At 40.5% G+C, this 24,967-nt stretch overlaps 1 protein-coding gene across 2 annotated transcripts in view; it reads right to left on the bottom strand.

Moving 5' to 3' along the window:
- Positions 1–24,967, bottom strand: part of FAR2 (fatty acyl-CoA reductase 2) — a 153,537-nt gene that overhangs the window by 21,019 nt on the left and 107,551 nt on the right. For both annotated transcript variants that reach the window (XM_076345051.1, XM_076345041.1), the window contains exons 3-8: positions 18,728–18,903; positions 15,846–16,025; positions 10,057–10,234; positions 8,647–8,691; positions 3,115–3,233; positions 280–347 (exon numbers count right to left, since the gene is read on the bottom strand). In XM_076345051.1, coding sequence (XP_076201166.1) covers positions 280–347; positions 3,115–3,233; positions 8,647–8,691; positions 10,057–10,234; positions 15,846–16,025; positions 18,728–18,903 — 766 coding nt within the window. The remainder of the gene's footprint in view (positions 1–279; positions 348–3,114; positions 3,234–8,646; positions 8,692–10,056; positions 10,235–15,845; positions 16,026–18,727; positions 18,904–24,967) is intronic.

The following is a 24,967-nucleotide window of genomic DNA, read 5'->3' as shown; positions in this document are numbered from 1 at the left end:
TCCACCACTTTAATTCCTCAGTGCAGCAAAGCACGTTCTTTGCTGGCTTGTTATGTGATTACACCCACAGTGAAAACTGAATAGATGCTTTCCTGAGCTGAATGCTCAGCACCAGGAGCTTTTGCTCTCAGGACTCTCACCGACTGCCATCGGGCCTCCCACATGCAGTTTGAATGGCAGATGCTGAATGCCACCTACATATAGGAAACCACCTTTTCAAAGCCTGGCCGAGGAACGCTATTAAAGTTTGACACATTCTAGGTTTGAATTAAACCTTACCCATTTCTCCCCAGAAGAAAGGGTTGATTCCACCTGTTGTGCAGTTGTACACCAACATGTTTTTTGGTCTGGAAAAGAGAGAGAAGTGTTATTTTAAGGTGTGAAGGAAAGCACCCAAAACTTTATTAATGGAGCATGAAATCTAACAGCAGTAACATCAGCTCATAAAAAAAAATGCAGAAGAGGTCATTTTTCATAAATATGAAAATGTAGTATAAAACATGAAGTTTTAATAAGATTCAGTCAGATTCTGGAGACCATATGAAATTAATAAAGACAGATGGGGTTTAAGAAAAATCATCCATATATCACGTATCAAAAATTATAAAAACAATAAAGAAAGCATGCATACTGGTAAGTTTCTGATTTTTTTTTTTTAAATAGTTTCTCTTAGTATACTGTAAATAATTGGCCCAAGCCAACCTCAGGGACACACTGTGTTTTGCAATCATTTACTTAATGGATATGATTTGTGATACTGTTAAACTCCATTTGTCAGGGTGGTGATTACAAATCAATCCATTTCAACAAAATTCACATTTTAATACCAAATAAAGCTTGGTTGTTATTTGCGCATGGAACTAAACATAGATCATACTGGTTTTACTTCTTCCTTTGACGCAAGGCAAGAATTAGTCAAACAGCTTTTTTGACCTAAGCCTGCCTTGCCAAGGGTGCAAGTGATGCCATCAATACAGCATTTTTCTTACTCTGCATTAGCAGCTGGAGCCATCTGCCAAAATGCTAAAAGAAGTGAGATCTGGCCTTGAACAGGGGATAGCAGCTTGGCTGGAGGATTCAGCACCTCAGTGCTCCGAGGGTGCCTACGGTGCTCAGAGCCTTTCTGCACTGGAGGAGGCTGGCTATGAAGAACTTTTCTTTTCAGAACTCCTATGACTGAAGAGACCAGGAGATAGAACCCCTAAACCTGGGATAGGAAATTTCGCACAGTAATACTTGAAAACTGCATTTGGATACTGCACAGTTTTAATGGTGCTTTTTTTTAATAATGCTTTGAAATCATGGTATTATCATTATTACTAATCCCTAGCAGACTTCTAGGGATGGTTAGGACTAACAGACATGTATCAAGCTCCGAATCTGTGATCTCCTGTAACTCTTAATTACTGAGTAGAAGCCTGATAGAGTGTTAAACATAAAAATGCACAGTAGTGCTTACTGTGGGGACACTCTGCATTATGGAAATCAATATGGCGACTCACTAAGGACTAAGTCTGTAATATGTGCCCATATAGAAAACTCACCTAGAGCTGAGCCACACACACAGCCTGTTGCAAAGTGCACTGACTTCCACTTACTCCAGTGGGTCAGGCCCATTAAACACCAACGAAGAAGATTTCTCCATTTTCCCAGCTTCCAGTGAAGAGTCTCTCCCTGTTGCTTTTTTTTCCATTCTCCACCCTCCAGCTGAGTCAGTGACCTTGGTAGAGTGTAGAGCTTTGTAGAGCTTCTACACTATGTAATGAAGATTGCAATTCTCTGCTAAGTTTTAGAATCTAATTTCCCTCAGTAATGTAACCTGCCCTGAAGGATACTGACTTTCTAATTAGATGATTTGGAAAAAAAAAAAAATTAAACCATACACGCTGTTTTTCAAGACAGCACCTAAACCCGAAACTCTCAGAGAAATTAAATGTACAGTAGGCTCAGGCTCTTGTTTTTTTGTTTATAGATTGCTAACCATGGGGTTGTGCCCAGCTAGACAAAGCTTTAAATCAAGTTCTGCAATTGCTCCTTCAGCCTAGTAATTATTTGTGTGGGAACCAGATTAAAAGCATGTATCTTTCGCCAATGAAAAGTTAGAAAAAATGGCACTTCTCCTACCATGGCCAGAGCCAGGAGGTCTACCTGCGTGCTGATACACTGCTCATCAGCACGTGTTCATCTCCTTTTCCAGCTTTATGGACAGGCCGTAACCCTCTTCATCTGGAGGCTCTCAGGGGCGTGTGTGTGAGGGGAAGCTGTATTTATTTTTCCTAGACCATGCTGCTTTGTCTGTTGCTCATGGAGAGGGACAAAACAATGAGAAAAATAAACCTGAAGAGCTGGTGAGCCACCTTTTAAGATCCTTTTAGGATCCCTGTATTTAGGTTACTGTATGCAGCTCTTCTCTACCCTCAGCTCAGAGGGCTTGCTCTGTCTTTCAAAGTAAAATACTTCTGCCTTTTATTTGCCTGGTATTGATTTCTCAGAGTTGCATAAACATCCAGAATAATTTATGTGGTTTACTCTGCAGCACTTCCTAACTAATGATTAAAGGTCAGAGCCAGAGGTTCACAGGAAAAGATCTTAAAACCTTAATGTCACTTATACATACCCTTCTCAACAACGCAAAGAATGGGGTTTTTTTAGATCGTCTCCCCTATCATGAGCCCACAGTATATTTATATTGTGCAGTGTTTTCCAAGGAAAACATGCAGAGCATTTTCACCAAGAAAACTCTAGAAGCCACTTGAAAAGCTACTCAGTGTAGCTGCCTCAGAAAGGAGGCCCAAAAAACGGCTGCTGCGAAGCTGCAGTAAAGCTCTTAGACTTCAGAAAAGTGACTTCTGAGAGAGAGACTTGTCAGCTGAGCTTACGTTGTACTGAGAAACAGGTCCCACCTGTAGCTTTAGAGATCTCCTAACTCTAAAAGCCTGCCTTTATTGCTTCTGCTATACTCTTAGTCCTTGCCAACCCGGGGAAGAAAACACGAACCAGAAAATGAATCAACAAGGCTCTTGCACAGGTTTTCAGTTAGCTTCTGGTTCCCTTTAAAGTCCTGGTGCAGGCAGTAAATGCCCAAGTCCAGCAGAAACAGGAGTGCCTTCCCACCTGTGCACAGCAGTGTACCACCCAGCCGCAAGGGTGAAGTTGATGGCCACGTCTACCGGAATCATATCTGCCACCGCTTCATTGTTGGCGATGGCGGTCCGCAGAATCCCCTTGCCTGCCTGTGGGACAAAGGAAAACAGTCACTGACGTAAGGCCGTGGTAAGATTTCATCGGCTTGGACTGAGGACAGATTGTCACATTAGCACTTTTCAAGCCTGGCACCTGCTGCAGGAGATTATTTAGTTTCTGTGAAAACAAAGATGGATCTCACGTGGATCCCACTTTTCTGCGTTTTCAGAGGAAGTCTAAAACATGATGACGTCTCTTCTGTGTATAACAAGAAAAGCTGTGACTCTTAGTTAACTCAATATGAAATAAATACCTTAAAAAAACCATGTTTGAATTTACTGCAGTAAAATTCCCTGTGATACCTGAAGTTCCATTTTCTTAAGTGACCCAGGCAGACAGAGGTCTGTGTCCCTCAAAGACAACAGTCACTTTGGAAATGACATCGATAGGCTTTTTGAAAAGTTTACTCCCTTTCCTTTGGATGTGTTCACACCCTCCTGTTCTCCAGAGCTGTGTCTGTTAAGCACAAAGGTACAGTCAAGACGTGGCCCCTGCCTTGAAGAGCTTGTCACCCAACGAAACTCAGGAAATGAATGAGTGGAAATACAGAGTACTGACAACCAAAGAGAAGAGGTAGGCAAGAACAGAAGATTTTCATTTTGCTTTGGTTGGAAGTAAATTTGTCAGGGGTCAGGCTCCCCAAAATATATATATTTAACCTGAATGCTTATCAAGGGGTTTCCCTGATGACCAATTAGTCTTTGGAGGTTCCACAGGAGAGACGTGGCTGGAAGAGGCTTACATGAACAGATGGCAACAACATGGCAGACTTAATCAGACAGGACAATTCAGAAATATAGAAACATGGAGGTGAAATGGGGTGAAGGAACTTAACCTAGTGGATCAGGTATGAGAGCTGAACAGAGCAATTAAAAATGAAACCCCAACAGCAGAGTCAAGGTTGCAGTCAAGTTATCTAGTCTGTGGGAAATGAAATGCGATGAATTTGAGTTTGAAGTAGAAGCTGAGGACCCAGTGAAAGAGCTGGGAGGATAAAAGCACTAGTGAAGCAAGGAAGGAAAAACACACTTGAAATTTAGATCCATGTAAAACCAGAGGGTAAGACTGAGTAAAGGGGCAAAGGAATATGCTCTACAGATCCAAGAATATTTAAAAGTCAGGGCAAAGGAAGTTTTATAGCAAAATTTTCTTTTCTTTCAACCTGAGACTCCCATTTCATCATGAAATAGCTCTCCAGCTTGAAAGATGAAGTTTTACTACAGCAACTAGACAGGAAGTGCCTAGTTGTGCAAAAACCCTTGCCTGAAGTCTGGGGAGAAGAAAGATGTGATGAAAAAAGCATTTAAGACTTGATATTAACTCGTAAAGCATATGCCATTGTCTACTGGTAATTGGTGGACTTTCAGGGACACTGCATCCCCTGTTTGGGAGGTGTTTATCTGGGTTTTGTACTCTTTCTCTCTCCCTCCTTTCCCCTTCTATAGTCAGATGGTTTTGTTAAATTTCACAGCTTGCAAGTAAGTGAATACCACTTATGACTGATTTAATTTTCATAAGCAGTCGCATCTCATCCTTGGTGCAGCTGGCAGAGGGATCATAGACAGACAGACTCAGAGGCAACCATGTCAGCTTCCCCACATGCTCCAAACATCCTCCTCAAACCCATAGCATGCAGTTAACCTCTGCTGCCTTAAGCCGAACCACAGCTATGCTTAGACATTAAAACCTTAACTTGCAACATCTCTATGATTTTTTTTTTTTGTTCCTACTACTGATTTTTCAAGGGGAAAAAAGCAAAAAGAACCAGGAGGCAATCAAGCCCAACTATTAATTTTCCACTTCTGTGAACGCATGCCCAGTAGAGACCACTGTGTGATCAACTATCATGTTTTCATAGGTGCAGTGAAGACCTTTTTGAGGTCAGGCTTCAAAACTAGGAAGTTTGATGGATGTGCTGCAAACATGCCTGTATTCAGAGCAGCTTGCGATGGTCATATGCACATGAATGAATTAGATATTTAATATATTGTGTATTTAATAAAGACTTCACGTTTAAGTGTTTCAAGTTACTTTTTACATTGGAAATGGTTTGGTACTTCTTTATCAGGTATGGCTTGATTTCTATTTGTAGTTGCTGACATTTTTTTCTCTTTAGTGAAATAGAAGCTACTTTAGCTGAAGCCTCTGAAACCATTTGGTGGTCTGAGTCACGTTTCTGGACAGCCTCCCAGCTGAAGCACTTTGGGGACAGTCTCTGTCCAGAACATGAATTAAACCATGGTTCTGCCCTACAGCTTCACTGCCTTGCAGGGAAGGAAGGTCTTTACATGTAATATGGAACAACAAGACAAAATGCCTTAATTACAGTCCAGCAGAAATGTAATTAATTTCATTTTGTTTTTCAATCAACAAAGCTTCTCCCCACAGCAGCTGGAGCAACTGTAGGTGAAAGAAACATAATTAGACTATCAAGAACAACTTGAACTCCCATATTTCATGAATATTTAAAAGAAATATATCTATTTGTGGAATGAAATGATCAGACTCAAATGTTATAGTGGTGACTGGGGGGGGGGGGAATCTTTGCAAGGTTTGGAGTTCGGATTCTGCACAGATGATCCCAAAGATCGTCTGAGCCAAATCTGAATCTGGGGGTTGTTCTCCATGCAGGATAAGCTTGGGTTAGAGGTTGAAAGTGACTATTTTAGTATGGGGGGGACTTTAAAAAAAAACAAAACAAACACAAACACCAAAACACTTCCCTTTTGTTTTTTCCATCCTTAATTAAGGCTAATAAAGCTACTTGACTAAAAAAATACACTTTGAAATACAGTTGGCCAAGACAGCTGGTTGTAATCACACAACTTCCAAGTAATCAAACTAACATGTAACTCACATGTTCAAGGGTTAATTTTCAAACTACCAAACAGGATTTACCAATTCACCATATCCAAGCACATTAATTCAAAACATGTATTTACACACACACACACCCCCCCCCCCCCCCCCGAAGACCAAAAGTCTCTTGGGCTCCCTTTCACTTCCAGAAAACTAGTACCAGTCCAACTAAGTTCAGTAGCAACTGGAGAAGGTACAAGACAAATACTGTCTGTTAGCACTGGCAATCCCCCCTCACTTCACATCACAGAGTCTCTGCTTCTGACTGATGCCAGCCAACACTGCTGCCTGTGGGGCCAAAGAGCCATTGGACACGGACAACAACCTTGTTTCTACACCCTGCACCTATTGTCATTGCTCGTTGTCTTTTTCTTGGTTAAGTCTCGATATAGTTACATATCACATGGTCATATTTCATCACTGAAGAGCTCAGTGCAGATGACATGTATTTCGTTGTCTCTATTTCCTATACTGAAGAACCTCAGAGCTTCAATCCTGAACCAAAAAATACGTTCTCTATTTCAAAACTATTTCAGTACAAGTCAAAGCTTTTATATAAAAAGGGAAGGGAAGTTATTTACTACAGCGACCCCAGAATCTCAAAATCTTTACTTTCCATAGAGTTAATCTGAAGATAAAGATACAGGCTGGCATCTGTGTGTGAAACCCGGCCTAAGTGACACCACCATTAGGCTTGCTGTTGCATTCAATAAGGCTAGAAATTTATGCTCAGAAGAAAGAAAATATTAGTTACTGGTCTAAGCATCAAAGGATAAGCATATAAAATATATGCAAGCTGCAGTGTAAGTTCCTAAAGCGGACACTATTAAAAAAGACTGATACATGGGCAAAATTTCCAAATACTTAACCATTGGGTGTTTTTTACTTGTTGACATTAAAAGACAAGAAAAAAGGAGGGGAAAAAATACTTTTTAAATGACAAAAGATTTGATGGGCATGTTTTTATATGCCTGAAAGCATATGAATTTGGCCTGTGTTTCACAACATACTGGCATATGATACATGTATGACAGCAACTTGATGTAATTTGTTACTTAGGTAATTCACTGGTGGGGAATAAAGAGCAATGCAATGGAAATCTTTTGCATAACGTCTTTCTTGCAAACTCTGCACAATTTTGTGACAGATATTTTAATGTTCAAAAGTAAACATAAAATCAAAACTCACGGATATCATTACAAAAGTTAGAACCTGTCACATGAAAATGCAGGCCATGGATCTGCAAAATTATCGTGATAATGACAAGACATCATGCAAGAACACAGAAAATGGCACAAGATGCTGTGAGTAGAGCAGAGAGAGGCAGTACAAGCCTCATGAGCAGTCAGCAATGAGTAAAAGACTGATAGATAATTATTTTAAAGAAACTGAGATGAATAGGAGCTAATAACACTTTGTGAACACAAATGATGTGTTTGGGGGCTTTTGAATGTCTCTGAAACGCGTAACTGGGGTTTCAGATAAAAGTATTAGCTGGGATATACCCACTAATTTCACTAGTCCTGTGGATTCCAGAAGTAACTGTAACAGTTTCTATTTATGCTCTACTTCAGGTACAAATGAACTTTTTTAACAAGATGATATTTGGATTTTATTCTGCTCTCCTATGATTGTAGACTACTAATCCTTTTATACACTGAATCAGGCTGATTACAACATAGTTTTTACAAAGCAATCAAGTTGGACAAATCATACATGAACAAAAATATCTGCCCATAGCTACACAGCGTTATGCATTGACAAACAGACCTAAGGCAGCGATTTTAGCTCAGGAAAAAAATATAAGCCAGGAGAAACGGTATGCAACTTTACTGTTTTCATATGTTAAATTGTAATGATTGTTTTCATATTACAGGGAATATTTTATCAAGTTATTCATTATTTATCTTCGGGGTTTGTTCCTTGCCATTTTGCACAGTAGTTATTTACACCAGTGTTAAGCAAGAATATCCGTGTGACTGGCAGAGACTGAATTGATAGTTACACACATTATTTAGATGTACTCTGCACATGGAGAATTCCTGTACAAAGCAATGGCAAATGAGACCCAGAGTCTTTGTTACTGAAGAGTGGTCACAAACTATAGCAATACAGATAAATTAAAGTATAAGTAATGCTGCCTTGTAGCAGTAATCCCGCCTGTAAAATTAAGTTCTGTTATACGATTCAAGCTTTGACATCTGTGAATTGCCCCTAGTTTCAAGGATGCATCTTTTGCCCTTTCCTTGAAAATGTGGCCAAATTTGACCAAAACTAAAAACTGCAATTCACATTTAGTGAACCAGCAACATGAATACTCTTTCAATGTCCTTTTCTGAGCACAGCATAAATAGACAGTCTTCTGGGTCCTACAGGCATACAGTTGTATGGCAAGTGTGTGACATCTTTCTACCAGATTCAGAAAATTGCTATGATCCTTTTTTGCATACAATTTCTAAGTGGGGCTTTAGAGTAACTTTAGAATTGCTATTTTAGTAACTCTAACTCCACTTTAAGAGGAGCTTAAATAGTAACTAGACATACCGCAATAAGTATTCCACTTGTTCCATTGAAGTTGTCAATCCAACCCTGCAAAAAAGAAGAAGGATTACTATTTCTTTCAGTGACATGTTGCTTACACAGGCTTTGAAATGATGAAAGGGCTACAATGCTGTGGTGTAGGCAAAGAAGCAATGAGACAACAGTTAAGATGTGTGCCAGCCTATCTGGGACAGCTGCCAGGAAGCTAACCAGTACGAAGTACCTAATAGATTTTAAATAGGGGATGTATTGTATGATACCTCATGCTGTCTGCAATTTATCCATCAAGAACAGAAACAAATTTTGTTTTTAGAAACTGCTTCTTTCCTATAATAACTTGGCTACAGGAATAAACTCTGGGTTTAAATGCTACAGTGTCTTGGTGCTGTTACTCTTGCTGAAAACAGTCCGTGTGTTATATACCCTCTGACATAGAACGTGCAGATGTCACTGAGGCTGATTTGATTACTCCAACTAATTTCTAAGGCAAGGAAGAAAAAAATACCACTCCATTTTTGAATCCCATCCTACTCAGGTCAGGGAAACTGCCACTTGTGGGAGCTGGAGTTAAGAGCAGCGATGAGCTGTCTGACCCAAAATGGGTTATGACACCTCACATGAGTTCACCCTGTCTTTCCAAGATGGGGAGCTTGGCCCAGAGGCTCGGCTGTATCTCAGCCATCTTTGGCACGCTTCGAGCTGCATGAAAGCCAAGGTGACTTTATGTTGCCTTTCGAATTTGGCTGCAATGTTAGGGTGCGTTATTCCTACTAGTATATTTAGCTTAGTGAATTATTTCAGTCCAAAAGTACAGCTGCATTTAATTACTGCGCAGCTGACATTTGTATCTGCAACAGGCCCATACAAGTGTGAATCCAGTGAATTCAACAACTACCAACGTAAGACAAAGATACTAGGTAACTGCACATGACATTAGCAAATGCTTTCAAGGACCACATGAGGTCTAGGGTGCTCATCAGGACGTCATTAATAGGCTGACTAGACCATGGGAAGACTTGAACCAGAATGCATCAGGACTGTGACTGACCCTCAGATCTTGTGTTTCCCCATCTGATATAGAAACTCCCCTGTGTGTCTGTCTGGGCACGATCCTCTGCATGCAAGACTGTCGGTTGCAAGTCCAGCATTTTGTACTATTATTATCCCAGCTCTTATTATTGCTTAAATGTGTTCTTTTCACATGCAGCCATAGTCTTTCCTGAAGATGCTGAAGAAGGCTTGCTGTTCTACTCCAGCACAGGTCCTCCACCTCTTCCGTGCACTTTCCTATGAACTGTGCCACCTGTTTCTCAAGCAGACACCGCTACAAGTAGGAACAGATTCCTGACGGTACTGCAGCTACAGCTGCATCAAAGGGCTCTCAGTAGGGAATTGCTATGTATTCATGCTTACTGGGAAAGGCTCATGCCAGCTAGCTCCCACGATGGATGGCCTGATGATAGCAATGTTCAAGTTTCCTTTCTCTTGCTGAATCAGGTATTCTGACAAGGCTTTGGTGTAGGTGTAAGTGTTGGGCCAGTCCCCAAGCAGCTTGGGTGTGATGTCTTGAATGATAGATTCATCCAGCCACCTACAGGAAACAAGGAGAACGTCATTATCCGCCATGCAGAGAGAGAAAAGACTGAGGAAAAAAAGACCAGTGAGACAGGAATTCTCACCTGAAACAAAGGATAACCAAGTCAAAGCCATTTAAGACAAAGCAAGGAGCAACTGGTTTGGATTTAGAACAGTTCTCTGGGAGAAAGGTTACTTTTGTCTTCGAAGTGCAAAATAACCCTGGTGAGCTTCATGCTATGATGTCCAGCTCAACTTCAGGTATCTGTACAATCTCATTCTAAAGCAATCTCTTGTGTGCTTTATGCTTCACTGCAATCTGTAACGTAGATATAGCCATGGTCTACAAATTGATGGAGCTTTCCAACCTAGCACTCATCCTTGGTAACCTTGAGTTACTGAGTTGAGTAGCATTACAAAGGTCTCAAAAGCTAGAACAATGTACTACAAAAATATTATTCCAGAAGCACAATTTACAGTGTTAGATGCTCTTTCCTACTGGTTTTCCACTGGCTTGTTCACATAGGATATTAAGAAACTGCCAGTGTTAGCTGCTTTAAAACAAAAACCCACGAAGGTTTTTTTTCGTTTTGGTTTTTTTTTTTTTTTTAAGGTATTTAAGTATCTAATCTATCAGAAGTAGTCATATGTATACCCTTAGAAAAGTGGCCCTTACCACCATGGTGCTGCAGCAAGGGCCCAAGGCTCAAAGGCTCTTCCCTGGCACACCAGCAAGACATCACTGGTCCTGCCAGCATTTGGGTCTAAAGGACAGGAACTGGCTGTACTTCCAGAGCCCTTGCACACCGCTGCCAATCCCCAACAGGCTTTCAGCAGTCTGGTGTTACACCACAGAATCAAAGATTAACTCCTATAATCCAATTTGTAATTAAGTCAATGGACTTATAGTTCAGACTGAATGGGTGTGCTCTTCCCAGGGGCATTGCAAGGATACTGTTTCCTGCAGATCCTCACTTCACCCCTCCTTATCTTGAATTTCAGAAACAGGCAGAGGTCAAGGGGAGAGGAGTAAGGTGGAGACTGTCACACCTGAAGAATTACTTGACCATATTAACTTAAACATGCAACCACCTGATGGCTCAGGTGGCACACTTATTCAGATGGCTCTCATCAGATACAGATGGAAATATTACAGGAAAACTGTTGTATGATTCACTGAAACTGCAAAAGTTTGCAGGGGAGGGTTGAATTCAGTGAATCTCAGTTTTGGAATGAGTTAAAAAGAATCTGACAGTTTTTAGTATATAGAAATTATTTTTTTTAAATAAAAAAGCCTTATGGAGGCACAAATACATTCCTTTGCAACCTTAGTCCCACGCTTCAGAAACAAGGCAGAAAATATGAAGTTGAACTACGCAGAGGATATAAGCAGCACACAATATTGACTTAATTTACAAAGCTTGTTTAGGGCAGCCATTGAACCCAGCCTCCTCAGGGTCTCAGATAAATTGCCACCGTTTGAATCTGTTGAGTAATTAATTACCAGCCTACCAAAAGGAGATGTCTATTTCTGCAGAGCCTGGAGGAAGACTAGGTTCATTTAGGAACTCAGACTAAGCTGCATACAAGTCTCTTTTCCCTCCTCCTCTCTTTTTTTCTTTTTTTTATAATAGGGGTTACAGGTTAGTGCTTCTCACAAAGCAAAGACAGGTGTAGAAGTACAAGGAGAAGCAATTTCCCCTTCCCCTCATCCTTCCAGGCAGGCCTCTCTGCCTTACTGTAAGTGGTCATCAAGAGGACCACACTCCTGCCTGTCTCAAGGCTACCATCCTGCCAGGTGATTTGATCTACCAGCATCACCGGAGCGCTGAGCTGACAGTTCAGCAAGGCGAACTGTTTCTACTCCTCTGCGACTTTGAAATGCTAAATCACAAAGCTACTGCTTTTGCTCACTGCTGCCATTGCCCCGTAGAAACAAGAGATGCAAATTAAACAATTAGTAGCCTCCTCTTTCACCACATATATGCACCAAATTACTCTGCCATAGGAAAACATAACATTCTGTGTTAATCACTTTGCATTAATAAGACACTCTTTTTCTTCTAAGTGATGACAGATCTACATTTTCTGCAGTAATGAAAACAGTTCTGCTTCAGCCCACACTTCACTGCGTGCCGCATTCCTTACCTCAGCATACCCTTCAAAGCTGATTTCCCTCAGCTTTAGATTAAGGCAAACCTTGCTTGATGTGGCAGATTATATGTTTCCTCTATTGGCCTGGCAGCACTTAGAAGTGTGACTTTTTACACACATTAGGCCTAAGGCTTTACTTGCAGGTTAAATATCAAAGTACTGGAAAGTAGGGATATAATAGGAGGATAAGAACAGAACAAGAAACAGCTGGGAGTCCTACTTGGGATTTCAACTAAATAAAGAATCATAGGCATATATCAATTGCATGGCCAAAAGCATCATTATGTTACTGCATCCAGTTGTGTGATCATGCCTCTTAATGCACTTGCTGAAGAGCACTTTAAGACAAGGGTTGCTTATACTTCCTTGTCTCCTTTTTTTCCTCCCACACCTTTTTGAAGGTAACATTCTGGTATCTGTTAATCTGCTGATTAATAGATAATCTCTGAAACCTTCTGTACCCAGTTATCCACATATTATTTCTTCCACTTACATGGTGAATAATAAAAGGTGCATCTCTCCCACCTCCTTCCAACCCTGCTTTGTCTTCTCTCCCCCCCAAGTAATCCCCTTCACAGTCTCTCAGAGTTTTCTCTATCCCATTCTGCCTGTAGCATGTCATCCCAACATCACAGGAACCTTCCCCATCCTGCTCCTCCACACACTCTGCAGCCCCATGCATCTCCTTCACATATTGCCTTTGATTTGCAGAATGCCTTCCAAACCAATGACCCTGAAGACAGTGATTTTCAACAAGGCCCACCTGATTTCAATGCCTTTGAAGGGCGTGGTTGTCTTTGCTGTGAGCAATTAGAACACTACCTGCAAACACTGTAAAGAAACAGATGCCATCCTAGCTGAGGGCATGCTGTGACTTCTGTCTCACTAAAAGTACCAGAAGGTTGTGAACTTCTGGAGTACGGGACACAGGAAAAACTGTAAAACAAATTAAAAAATGTAGCAAAAAGGAAAAGACATGTTTAATTATGTGACTAAGAAAAACCAAGCAAATATAAAACCAAGATAAACATATCAAAGAACACATCTGAAAGCCCATCCTCTGTCACCCAACCTTTCTTTCAAACATCATCCTCACTGCTGCAAACTATGATAAATAAATTCTTAGTGTCGTATATGAAGCAGCTGAAGTAGCGACCTCTGGGTAGGCAGGCACTTCTGCACGTTTCTGATTAGCATCCAGTCCTTTGCTGGAGTCTTTTTTTATCTGAGCCATCAACACCAATTGTTTCCAAAGTTGCAAGTGATGGTAAGCTTTTTGGGCCAGTGAAATGTAATATGGATAGTGATGAACTCCAAAGGACATTGTAAAACTGAGTCAGTGGGCAAAAAGGTGGCAGATTAGCTTCACTGTAAATAAAGGTAAGGTAATGCATTTAGGGAAAAGCAGTCTAAACTGGTCTTAGAGGTTGCTGAACTCAGAACTGGCGGTTGCAGCTCAGCAAGAGCTCTTGGAAGCACAGCTGACAGCTCTGTGAAATCTCCAAGTCAATGAGTAGCAGCAGACAAAAAAGTAAATGAAACGTTGGACATGATCAGGTACTGAGAACAAGACCAATGGTGTCGTTTTGAAGCTATTTAAATAAAACTTTGAGTGACCACACCTTGAGTACTGCATGCAGTTCTGTTTGGCCCCTGCACCTCAGGGAGGGAGTGGAGTTAAAAGGCAGAGAGGAAGGGCAACTAAAATCATCAAGGAGGCAGATCAGTTGGCATATGAGGAGACAGTAGACACGCTAGGACTCTTCAGGCTGCAGAAGAGAAGGTCCAGGGTGAATGCAATACAGATTTACAGAACTGCAGAGGTAGTGAATAGGGCAAATACTGCAGATACTGCAATGCTGCAGCTACGGGACATGCAATGAGACTATTAGCGTGACAGCTTGAAACAGGTAAAAGAAAGCTTGTCTTTATGCAGCAGTTAGTAAACTTCTGGAACTTGCTGCCACAGAGGGTTGCAGAGGCAGAGTACCAGAAGGTTCAAAAAGGGATTAAACAAATTAATAGATTCAAAAATGGGTCAAAAAATAATAGGATGTAACACCCCTCATACTACAGTCCTGGTTTCTAGGAGGTTACAAGGGGAACGGATTGCAAAAAGTATCCAGGTTTGTGTAGTTGCTGTAAACAGCATCTCCCTGTGCCACTGTTGAGGGCAAGGTATTGGGCCAGGCCGCCCATTGCTCTAATGCACTAGGGCATTTCTTATGTTTTTATCACGCTCCACCTGCTGAATAAATGCTAAATGATAGATGACTACTAGCTGGAAGTAAACATATCCAAGAATATCGGCTACTGGAAAAATTAAAAAAAAGAGAACACTGATTTGTACTAAATTTTCTGGAGTAGTGCTTAGTCAAATTATTTTTTTTGGCAACGATTTTTTGATATAAAACCTCAGTGGTTCTCCTGCTGGACATTAATTTATCTCACCTATTACCCTAAATCAAGGAGAAGAAAGACTTTATACCAGCTCTTTGGGTTACTAGTTCACAGGTCAGTTGCTTATATCACACAAGTGGAATACCACTGGAAAATAAATGAAAACAAAGTTACAGCTGTGGGAAAATTTTTCTAAGGGGAAGGTGTCCTGGGGCCTTTATCAGCAGATTTTGTTATTCTTTCTAATTATTCTTCATTTCGGTAAATTCAGTTAAACAAGCCTTTTTGTTGTTCCCTCAAACTCGTGGATTCTCACACTAATCTCTTTCTAAAACAGCCTGTTTCTGACTTATCCCCATGTAACTCTGGTTTAATACCACAGGATCGTTGAAATAAGTGGAAACAACGTTGGGAAGCTGAAGAGATAAAGAAATGAATATAAGGTATATGAAAAATTTCAGTTCTTACTAAGGTAGCACCAGAGCTGAGTCTTACAGAAAGAAGCATCACAACTCCATTCCTGATAGCAAATGCACTCGTGCATAACTTATTCAATGCTGGACTCTCATGAAATCACACAGTCTTTTTTAAAATGGTGCGTGGAAAAATTTAAAGGTAGCTGAAATCACAGGTTATTAAGTGTGGTTTATGCTATTTTCTAATACTTTTGTATTTGGAAAAGTATTGTTAGGCTCAACCAAATGTTTTTAAAGCATGACTTCAGCAGCTCTCCAGATAAAAAGGCTCCAAAACAGAGTCTCTATTTCTTCTATTTTGAAAAAACCTCAGTAAAACTAGTTTCAAGAGAGAATCCAGAAAGGACAGACTTACTGGATGGCATTCTGTGGAAAGTACCCCTCAAAACCACCTAGAATGAAAGCTCTCTCTTCCCTTGGTCTCACTCTTATTATGGCCAGCATTTCTTGCTGGCATGGTACGTACAGACAACTCCATACAGCAATAACAGCAACTACGAACAGAAATCCCACAGGACAGGTTATATGAACAATTCGAGGTCTTCTGCAGAATGAAGCAAAACCAACATCGGAAGAGGTGATGCAGTTCCTACTTACTCAACTAAATCGAAGAGCTTCTTGGGTTCAGCTGGGGGTGGGTAGATGACTTCGTCTATGGACTTCCGGACACAGTTTGCATAGGCAGTGGAGATGTGGATGAAGGCCTCGAGGTTCTGCATCTGCCGGGCCAGCTCTAGGAGCCGCTGTGTGCCCATTGCATTCAGTTGCAGGGCATGTCTAAAGAGGGCAGGGGAAAGAAACAAAATGCATTTCACTGGAAAGAATATATCAAAGCTGAGCATTATCCAAACCCCAAATAATGAAAAGGCAAGTAAGGGAAGAGAAGGGGTCACAGCAGAGCGGAAAGCTTCAATGAAATGCAACGGCTAAACCAGCTTTCAGAGCAATGCTGTTGGATTCGCTGTTCTGGCCACAGGATGTCTGTCAAATATTTTTACTCAATTCAAAGGATCAGAGGTAACATTTCACTAACATCTCTACATCTGACATATTTGCCACCCCTTCCTGGAAAAAATAGTTGGAACATGTGGAACAACACACATGAACACTGAGGCATTATGGTTCCTACGGTACCCATTCAACTTTCTCCTTAAGGGACCACTGCTAAACCAGGTAAACACATGGTTTCAGTAAGCAGCAAAGGGTCCTTGGGCTGAGAAAAACAGATTTATACTGAAAGAAGACACAATTAGAGATAACAATTTAAATTCCTAAGGAATGGAGAAGACAACTGATAAGCATAAGAGAAAAAAGAGTCCTGGTTAGCAAGGTTGACCTTGAAGCACTAGAGACTATCTGCAATGGATCTCAGTGAACAGACGTTCAAATTTGTTGCACACTTTGTACTGGAAGAAAGACACTTTCCTGCACAGAAGGGAAAAGGCTAAGGAATATGCAATCTGTTCAGCCCAGGAGTAGAAGCTTTCACCAACACATACTAGATTATGAATAAGGCTATCAAGTACAGTGTACACTAAAGAAATTAATTACACTAATGTTGAAGAGAAATTGTAAATAGTCCAAATGAATGAAAACAGAAGCTAAGAGTATGAGTAATGTTTGGATCATATCTAAAGCCAGAGATACTTATTTATTTTAGCATGCTGCTATTAAAGAATAGCATTTTCTATAGATTTCTATTTCCTCCTGCCCTTCTAGTAGGATGAATACTTCTACTTTAGCTACTCTTCATATGAAAGTTACTCTTCCGTGTACATTTCTATTTGATTGTATCCCTTCTGAGAGGGGGTGATGAGAACTGCACTCAGAATACTGGCCCAGCATGGATTTCTGCTGAGGCGTTCAGCGTTCCTTTAGCCTTCTAGGGGAATATCATCTAACCCTGGTGGATTTATTACTCTTTATTTTTTCTATTTTTATTAAAACTGCATCTACTAATATTTTAATATAACACAGTTTCTCAGATTTCTGCCCTCAAGAGTTCCATCTGGAGAATTCCCTAAATGTACTGCATGTTGATGCCAATAATTCATTTAGTTTCTCTGTTGCTGCTTTTCTAGTATCTTGATAGCACTGCTTTTGCACCTCCCTTACCTATTGGCTCTACATATTTGCAGTAGGCTTTGGACTTCCGCCGTGTTTAAAAATTACTTTTTTTGTGTGTGTGTGTGTCATTAGCAAGTTGCTGCTCAAAATTCTTATTTGAGCAGCAATATTGTGCTTTCACATTTAACTTGCTAGAACTTTTACCCATATGATATACTTTATTATTCAGACAGGAATAATTTAACAACTTCTCGTATTTTGCCGTTTAATGATACTGGATTTTCCTTGTTCTGTTAGAGAGATTTTGACAGATCACATGTAGTCAGCCTTTAAATAGTTTCTACACTGCCTGCAAGCAGATGACCATTTTAACTTTTTCTTTTAACTTCTTTCTAGCTATCCTCCTTATTAAAAACGTAGTTTCCCTTTGATGTTACATGCCACTGCGATGTATTTTTATAGCATGTTCATTCGTGTATTGATTTAAGAACATTTATGGCTATTAATGCAGTGCAGTTCTTTGCTACTTACATCTTGAGCCAGGTTCTACACATGGCTCAAGATTAAATCAAGAGCTGCTTCCTTTCTGGTGGGTTCTCTAATCACTTGTTGCAAAAAGCAATTATTTACAATGGACACAGTAGATATCTATTTAGCCTATGTATGAGCAAATGAAGACTGACATTAAATAATTGCGTTTTCTACTCTCACAGCTTTAGCGTTTTTCAAAAAACTGTGAAGATCTGGCAATCCAGATCATCCACCTTGGTTTGTTGACCTTTATGATTTGCATAGAAGCACTTACACATCCAATCTTGGTTTAGTGGCTTATTTCTGCTGCTCTTTCTTAATGGAAAGCCTGCCTCGACAGGCACTCCCAAGGGACCTCCTTCAGAAATCAAGCATTTATTTTAAACAGTTAATTACACCAAGTCTGGGGTATTTTAAAGACTGTGATAGGCTATTTTCTTGAACATCATCTCATTTCCCTCTTCAGTTACTCAGTGACAAAGAAAGGCCATTAACACTAGCTTTAGAGACAGACACAACATAGTTTCACTTCAAGCTGTCTCCAGCTAGTTCTGCCAAAACATCTCCCTCTTGACCTAAACCACACTTTTCCCTATCCCAATTTTAGGTCATACTTTACTCCCTTACTGTATCACAACCCAAGCTTGCAGTACTTCCTTCTGTTCCCATGGAAATCTGCCAAGATACATCACTTTTGACACGCATATGCACATGACATTTTCAGAGCATTTACATTGCACATTCAGTGCAGAACCACATGTAGCATCAAAACATAAATGGAGAATTATTACCGCAGCTATACAAGAGATGCACTGAATGGTGTGTTATGGGCTGTTGTGCATTCTGAATCATGCTCAGCAAATACAGAAAGCAGGACATACTTCAGGGGTTCATCAAAGCGAACCGTTGCTGCACAGTGGAAGACAATATTGACCCGGGTCAGAAGCTCCTCCTCATCTTCAGCACTGATGGCCAGCTTGGGCTGAGTGAGTTCAGCATTAATAGGCTTAATCTTCTCGTGGAAATTAGGGCAATCTTCTCGGACCCTGTCAAAGACCTTGAAGCACAAACAGAGAGAGATCAGGTACAGAATTAGGCTACTGAGATCGCTTTGATGAGTAGCCAGTCTGATTACATCAATCAGTGAAATTGGCACAAAAAAGAATGCCTGGTTCTTTCAGAGGGAGGACACAGGTGAGATGATAAAATAGTTAATTCACTTGTTCCCTCCCTTCGGAAAACCTCACAGGGGAAACAGGACAAAAATATACTAAGTAATGCATTGCCCTGAAGAGATGAATGAATCCTCTCTGTACCACTCATTTCCTGGGACAGCCACTGAAATTCCTGTATCTCCACATCTCCTGCAACCACTTGCTATTTGACCTCAAAGGCTGCCTGTAGGACTGTAATAGGAGCTAAAAAGAAGGAGGGCAGCGTATGGAGTGGGAAAGCCTGTGAAGCATTAGACTCGAGCAATCTTCTTGATGGTTCTACAAAGGACTTGAGGAGAGGAGGGGAGCAGGGCACATTCTGGCTCCTCCTCTTCCTTTGTTGCTCCTTGCCTACTGTCACTCTTTGTTCACGTCAGATGAGTCTTGTGGGGAACTGCCTTTGGGATGGAAAGATGGGGAACCTCAATAACCCATACCGCTAAGGCTGCTGACTGCCACCAGCAATTTTGCACACCTGGACAAATGTGCAGCTAGTTGGCCTCTCAAGCTGTCTTCCAGCCCTTTTTTTCTATGACTACGATTCAAAGCTCTTTCCAATACACATTTTCTGCCCAGTCTTCTGCAGAATGACAAGACTGTGCGTCTGTCCACTAAGAAGATCCCTACATTTCCATATACATTCTGTCTGATGACTTGTCCAAAACCAGCATTTGGCACCCTGCTTTGCTAAGATCCGAGATAGCAGGTACCCTGAACAGCAAGACAACTGTGCACAATCCTTCTGAAAGGAAAAGGAAATCAATACTGTCATCACCTGAAAATGCCTGTGTAAAAACAGCAGTTTCCTCAGTTCCCATTTTTACTCTGTGAGTAGCTCAGTCACTGATAACAGTATAGCAGGTCTGGGTGCAGTTCTGCTTGCACCATGAAAGCAGACAGCTACTACAGGTTCCACCTGGAGACCTTTTATTTGGTAAATCTCACAGGCAAAGAAGATGAAGCCTGAATTTCAAAATGCTACGTGAGTTTGCTGGAGTAAGATTTGAAAAAATCATCTTGAGTTTTAGAAGTGTCTGTTCTAAGGGTTTTGTATTGCTGGCCAGCATTATTGTATTTGAGCAACTTCAACTGAAATAATAGTAAAGTCCAAATAGCTCTTCCCTTTCGGGGCAGAGTGACAAGAAGAAGGGTAGAAAGAATAAACAGAATAGAGAGGCTGTGGGATCTGAAGAGGTATAATCTAGATTTCAAAGGATAACCACACTTCAAAGGTAACTAGCCAACTGACAGGAATGACTAGTACTGGGACAGATTGCTGGGGGAAGCTGTGTGCCACTGCCTTTGGATGCATTTAAGAACTGTCTAGATAAGCATTGCCAGGAGAGGCAGGGAATAGCTGAACCCGCCGTGGGGCAGGAGGATGGGCCAGTTGGCTTCTGAGTAGTTCTGTGGTTTTTGGTTGTTTCCTCTACTCTGTAGCTTACTCATCAGTAACACTGAGTTTGTAAAATTCCTTACTGTCATGGTCTCTTGTTTTCCTAGAGGTTGTTCTGTCTTTGACTTGCCCAGTGCTTATGTAAGAGCAGGAATTGTGTGACATAAATTAAACATACTAAAAGAAAAAGACATATGAAAGATTAATTGGTACTAACAGCAATAGTTTCTTGTTTGACTAAGGGATTACCATCTTTCTGCTTATATGACAACCAAATCTAGATAAACCTCCATGTTCTTAGGGATAAAGAAGTGATAAGAAAATCAGCCTTCCCCACTATGCAGCACACTGTGTACTTGACTTCATGTATTTTTCTTTAACATGCAGCTGCACATCCTTCATAAATCTGAAACTTGAGCAAGTTAACAAAAGTTAGGACATGAAAATGTCATTTAATTTCTCTCAGTTGCACCCAACTACATCCATATTTCAGCAATGTAGTGTAGGCCAGAGAATAGATTTCTAGACAGAGAAAGCTAATCATGGACAAAGATGTTGGTGAGAGCCAGATGGACTGTAGGAACTCAGTTCCCAACAACTTATGTTCAGAACCGGGTACTAGCAGCATTAATGTATGTAAAAAGCTTGTCTTCTAACAAGAGGATGCTAGAGTGGCTGTCCAAATATGCATCATCTTATGAGAGATCGCACATGAGCAAACCCTGATGAGGCACAAAATGGAAAGATTTCTCAGAGAGCCCATGTAAGACCAAAGATTTTTTAAGAGTTTTAGGAACAATTCTGCATTTGTTTGTTCTATTGCAAAGAGAGCGTAAAACTCCACCCAATGAGAGTTATTTTATACTTGTTTTACTTTGGCATAAATAATGCAAAGGCAGAGAAAGAATGAATCAGCCCTTTCTCCATTTCAGTCATGGTATATTAAAAGAAGAGTAGTATTTCTGCAGTGCCAGTCTTGCTCAAATTTGGACAGTTATATTCTGCCTACATGCCATCTCCTCCTGACGTTCCCACTGCAGATAATATCCCTTTCAATATTTCTATGCCGACTGCTAGGTATTGCCTACTACCACACGCCACTCAACAGCTGTAATTTTTCACCCCCTCCAATGATTCACTGTATTTCTCTGAAGGATGAAGACAATTTCTAAATGCAAGCACACAAATCAGCATACTGCTTTGGAAACCTTCTGCATCACAAGAACATTCAGTTCATTGTCACCATTAAATCAGATAACAGGAGCAGCTGTTTAATCAAAGTCTGCTGCTGCCTCTTTTATGGCATCTGAAGATTTCAGACTTGTCAGTGCTTTACAGGAAAGTGCAAGAAGATTTAAAGACAAAACAAATGCAGCTTATTTTATACTGTTTCCTATAGCTCAAGGAGTGCTTAACATAAAGATGATGCTTAGTCTGCAGGTAAACAATAATTGCATCTCTAAATTCTGATTAACTCACCCAGAGCATATATAATAAATCCCCAATAACTGCACGAGGCCTAAGGACTGTTCTATCTTTTCTTTTTAGAAGCTGTCTGCCAATACAAAATATATTCAAGAGGTAGAAGTGGGCTAGTGTGCTGTACTGTTGGAACCACATGAAAACACTGGCCAGCAATACTCCAGAAGTGATACATGAATTGCCACAGAATTAGAGTGAAGAGAAAGGAAAGATGTTTGATTTCAAGTTGTCCAGTATTAATTAAACTGAGGGAAATCAGTAATAACGTATCCTACTTTCAGCGTCTTTTTGAGCATCCTAACGCATTCCAGGGGCAACACTGCTGCCTTGACCAAAACAGAATAAATGAACCTAATAGCTGCTATTCTTAATCCTCAAAATAGGATGCAAGTTCTGCACAGGCTGTGCTGTCCCTCAACAGAAGTGAGAATTTCACTGTGAAATTTGCTGAATTTTTCTTATGTTATAATCAGGCAATTCCCATTTATAATAATGATAATATAATCTCTGTGATTTCAATTTACATTGTCAAGCACTTATTATGAAAACAGGACGTCTAGAATTTCTCACAGCGTTATAGCTGTGTGTGTTTGATGGGCATCTCTTTCCCTATTCCTGCCCACTTAAGCTTTGACCTCCCTTCCCAAAGGACATCTGTAACTCTCTGTGTTCTCTGCTCTTGCCTTAAAGCATGTAATAGTTCAGAGAGATTTCTGCCCATCAATCTTTCAATCAGAAATTTTTCCATACCACAAAGATACAAAAACCTCAAAGAAAGGGCAAATTGCACATCTATGGAACAGCGCAGCTGGAAAATAAAGGAACCACTGAACAATGTAAAATGCCAAAGGCTTTGCTTCTTTCTCAGGAGACATTTTCAGTGAAGCAAATATAAAATAATGAAAAGTAGAGTGCCTAAGCCATGGTCTACTTTAAAAAGGAACTTGCGTGACTTTGGTCTTATAGCTGCCTTTCAAAGAAGTCCTTCCCTTTTTGGACCTATCAGTCCTCACCCCTAAAAAACCAACTTACTGTAACAGGCACCATGCAGGATGGCACCTCATTGAGAAACACAAGTAGGAGAGAAAGCAGTTCTCCTGTTTGCTTGGTAACATTATCCAACACTATTTCTTGTGCTCTCCCCTGATGTGAAGGATTCATCTCCCAAAGTGCTGAATAAACATGTCCCAGCAACGCAAGCCGTGGTGAAGGCGGGCTACTGCTCTTCACCACGGCATCAGTGGAGTCTGTAACTCGCTGTGGCTCCTTTCTGCAACAGACTGCCTCTTCAGCGACAGCACGCACGGCTCTCCCTCTGCCAGAGCAGGGCCAAACGCTTTGGTGACTGACCCAGAAAGCATCAGGTTTTTCAGTGTGACCTAGAAAGGTAACCTTTTTTCCTCCTGTAGTACAAACCAATGATCAATTGAGGCATTCAAATTACACTGTTTTAACCAGATGTTGCCAGCTTCTTTTTTTTTTTTTTTTTGTAAAACCAATAAAAAATGGGCTTCTCTGGTGCACAGTGGGTCCAGGTGTGTTTAATAAGCACTGGGATATTAGGCTTCTCTAGGAGGATTAGCAAAAGATGGTAACTTACATTATAGTATGCACATTTCAAGGCATTACTGTATGAGAACATTTAAAATGGAGAAAAATCAGAGAATTCCCACAAAATGAATCTCGTATATGAGGAACTACTGAGAAGATTAAGGTTGAGAGAGTTCAATTAAAAAAAAAAAGGCAAAAAGCTTCCGTCCTTTCAGATAAAGAAATGGAAGGGATTGCTTAGCATAATTCAGGAGGATACAAGCATGAATTGCTTCTGTAAAGGAAATATAATTTATTCTAAGTAAGACACGGGCCAAGGGGTAAAACATTGTGGCAACAATTCCTTTAAAGAACAAGGTGTCCCATTGGGTGTGTGGAATAATTTTTAAAAGTCCCTCTTCTGAACAGAGTGTTGGTGTATAAATACTAGGGGACAGCCTATATATAGATACACAGAGTAACACCCTGGTGCATATAACCCTCAGTGATTTCAATGGCAGTATCATAAATGGACATGAGTGACCACCACAAATCTAAACTGCTGCAGGTACCAAAGTCATGAAAATAACTCTTTAAAAAACAGCTGATCTCTGCAGTTTTATTCTGATGAAAGGGCTTATCCCAGTTGTGTTTGCCACTGATAAAATCCTCCAATACAGTCTTGAAGGAAGGAAGGTACAGAACTACTTTTAGAATTGCCATTGTAGGAAATTTGAGAAATAATTGGGCAGCTTCTTGACATAAAGTAATTAGCCTGCAATTAAGTTTTAGCCTGGTGCATTTCCAGCAATAAGCATCAGGACTGCTCAGTCAAGAAATGTGTAAAAATGCAGCTCAGGAAGCATTAATCGGGATAAAGCCTTTTTTTCCCTTTGTGCACTCTCTGCCTCATTTCCTCTTCAGAAAGTTGCTTTTAAGTATGGTTCTTCTCAAGTCAAATAAAGCATAATTCATCTAATCAGTTAGAAAGCATGCAGCAGAGTGTTCCTCATTATAGGAAAACAAATGGCTTATGCTTCAATCAAGAGCTATTACTTTCCCCTGAGTAGAGCTAATATAGTGGAAATACAGTACCCATGACCAACATCTAGTAAACAAAACAGCTGATTATTTAAAGATAAAGACTACAGAAACAAAGAAATGACAGGCAGTAAACTTTAATATAAGTCAGCTAAGGCTAGTATGTATAGCCAGCTACTTAGGGTATGGTTTTAAACGGCCAATTTCCTTGAAAACTGGCTGCTGACAAAGCCTGCTGTTTTCTAGCAAGAATACTCGGGTTACGTGTCAGTTAATCTGGAACAGTAGAAGGAGCTCTTTCAGAGACAGATGTTGTAGACAGGAGCATTAGGGACTTGACAGACATGGAAAAGCTTTCTGTGGTCTCTAGTATCATCTTATAGGTGGGTGGACAAGTCACAGTAAGAGCCTTGTGCTGAACGTCCACCACCCAAGATAGCCAATGAATTCTGTGGAAA

Source organism: Aptenodytes patagonicus, chromosome 1, assembly GCF_965638725.1.
Source record: "Aptenodytes patagonicus chromosome 1, bAptPat1.pri.cur, whole genome shotgun sequence".
In the NCBI taxonomy this organism is placed as follows: domain Eukaryota; kingdom Metazoa; phylum Chordata; class Aves; order Sphenisciformes; family Spheniscidae; genus Aptenodytes; species Aptenodytes patagonicus.
This window is presented reverse-complemented; position numbering and strand designations above follow the sequence as displayed.